Consider the following 1,780-nt stretch of genomic DNA (forward strand, 5'->3'; position numbering starts at 1 on the left):
AGTGCGGAGCTCCAGCTCTCTGCTGCCTGCGCTGACACAACCGAAGCCGTGAGCGGGGTTAAAAATAGTACGGGGGATGGGATTAGCGGGATCGGAGCGGGTCACTGGGGGGCTCGCAGCGGGACCTTCCCCTCCACCCTTGTCCCGCATGATATCGGGGTCAAACTCACAGAACTGCGGGCGCCCAGCCGAGGTTCGGAGCTGCCGTTCAGCCTTTCCCTCGGGTTTTTGATCTGGTTGCGACACCACCCTGGGATGAGCATGTGGTCACCCACGGGCACGTCCCGCTCCACCCGGGGCTGGTGGCACGGCTAAGGGTTAATGCCTTAGGAAGGGGCAAACCACCCCGCTGAGCCCCGTTAACCCTTTCGGGGCGGCACCGGCCTGGAGAAACGTCCATGGGATGCGGGGGGGATGCCGAGCTCCGACCTTATGCCTGCGGGTACCTGGTGCTAATGAGCACCCTCCCGAAAAGGAGCAAATCTGGGAGCAATCCAGCACCGGGAGGCAGCTCGTTGCAGCCAGATTCCCAGTAGATGCGTTAGGCGGGGAAATCTATTACCCCCTAATTAAAGGGAGGCAGGAATGATTGTTCTTTTTCTATTCCTCGTGTATTCCTAGGCATGAAACTCAATTAAAGTGCATCCGCAGATGGGGATTTGTCTCCGCGGGGCGGGGTGAGGGGGCTTCCTGCTTTACACATGTTTTTAAAAGCTGCGGCAAACACCTGGGCTGCCGTAGCAGAGCCTCGAACTACGAAGATTTGGGAGATTCGGGGGGGAAAACTCCTCCGCCTGCCCCCTCGGTGCTTTGTTTGCCTTCTTCCCGTGCCGTAGGAGAAAGATGCAGAGCTAGCAGAGCCGGACTTAAAATAGAATGCCGCGCTCCGGAGCTGGAGAAACGCGTGGCTGAGGGAGGATGGGGGTACGGATGGATGGTGGGTGGGCTCGGGGTGCCTGGCTCCCAGTTTGTGGGCACCGGGAGCTGTGGGCTGCTCTTCCTCCCTCCCTTGTGCTTCTCCCCGATCCCCTTCATATGGGCGAGGTCGGCTGCAAGCGCAGCTCCAGATAAGAAAGGCAATCAAAGGCAGCGTTAAATCTTCACCATGTAATCGTGGACTTAAATCAGCCGTGGGGCGAGAGCGGGGAGCTCCACGTTCATAAATCCAGTCCGATGGCACCGGGCACCTTCACGGGGTTGGGAGTGGGGACATTTGGGGACTCGGGGTGGCAACGTGGTGCCGGGATGCGTCCATGTAGGGGCACACGTGTAGGGCCCCGTGAAAATATTGTTTGCATTTTTATATAGTGTGTATCTATATAGGGAGTGCCTTCAGAGTGTATAATATATATTTGGTTTGCTGTATTTTTGTACGTGTGATACGTTTAGGTTTATTCATGTGGCGTGTATGGACTGAGTGTACAAATGGGTGTCTACAGCTTGGACGTGTATATATATAGGGTGCGTGTATGTCTGTATGTTTTAGATACGTGCCTATAGATAAATATACCCTGTGCTCCTACACACTCTAGGCACAGAAATAGGCACGCGTAGGCAGCTTTGCGTCCTCCCAGAGCTGCAGGACACAGCCCCACGCCATCTCCCACCTCCACACGCCGAGCCGGAGGGGCACCGGGGGGCACCGGAGGGAGTTGGTGGGGAGGGGGGCCGGCTACAATCCCCCACCCCTCCAAACAAGCACGGAGGCGGGTGCGCTTTCAATCCCTTTTATTGAATCTTTCACAGACAGAAGGGCGCAGAAAGGCGCCCGCGGCTCTCT

General features: G+C 57.0%; 1 protein-coding gene across 1 annotated transcript in view; it reads right to left on the reverse strand.

The window, feature by feature from the left end:
- The window catches only part of LOC100543419 (immunoglobulin superfamily containing leucine-rich repeat protein 2-like), a 9,120-nt gene that overhangs the window by 4,174 nt on the left and 3,166 nt on the right, over nucleotides 1–1,780 (reverse strand). The window contains exon 2 of the mRNA XM_031555205.1: nucleotides 37–233. Coding sequence (XP_031411065.1) covers nucleotides 37–233 — 197 coding nt within the window. The remainder of the gene's footprint in view (nucleotides 1–36; nucleotides 234–1,780) is intronic.

Source organism: Meleagris gallopavo, chromosome 12 (genome assembly GCF_000146605.3).
Source record: "Meleagris gallopavo isolate NT-WF06-2002-E0010 breed Aviagen turkey brand Nicholas breeding stock chromosome 12, Turkey_5.1, whole genome shotgun sequence".
NCBI classification, from domain to species: Eukaryota; Metazoa; Chordata; class Aves; order Galliformes; family Phasianidae; genus Meleagris; species Meleagris gallopavo.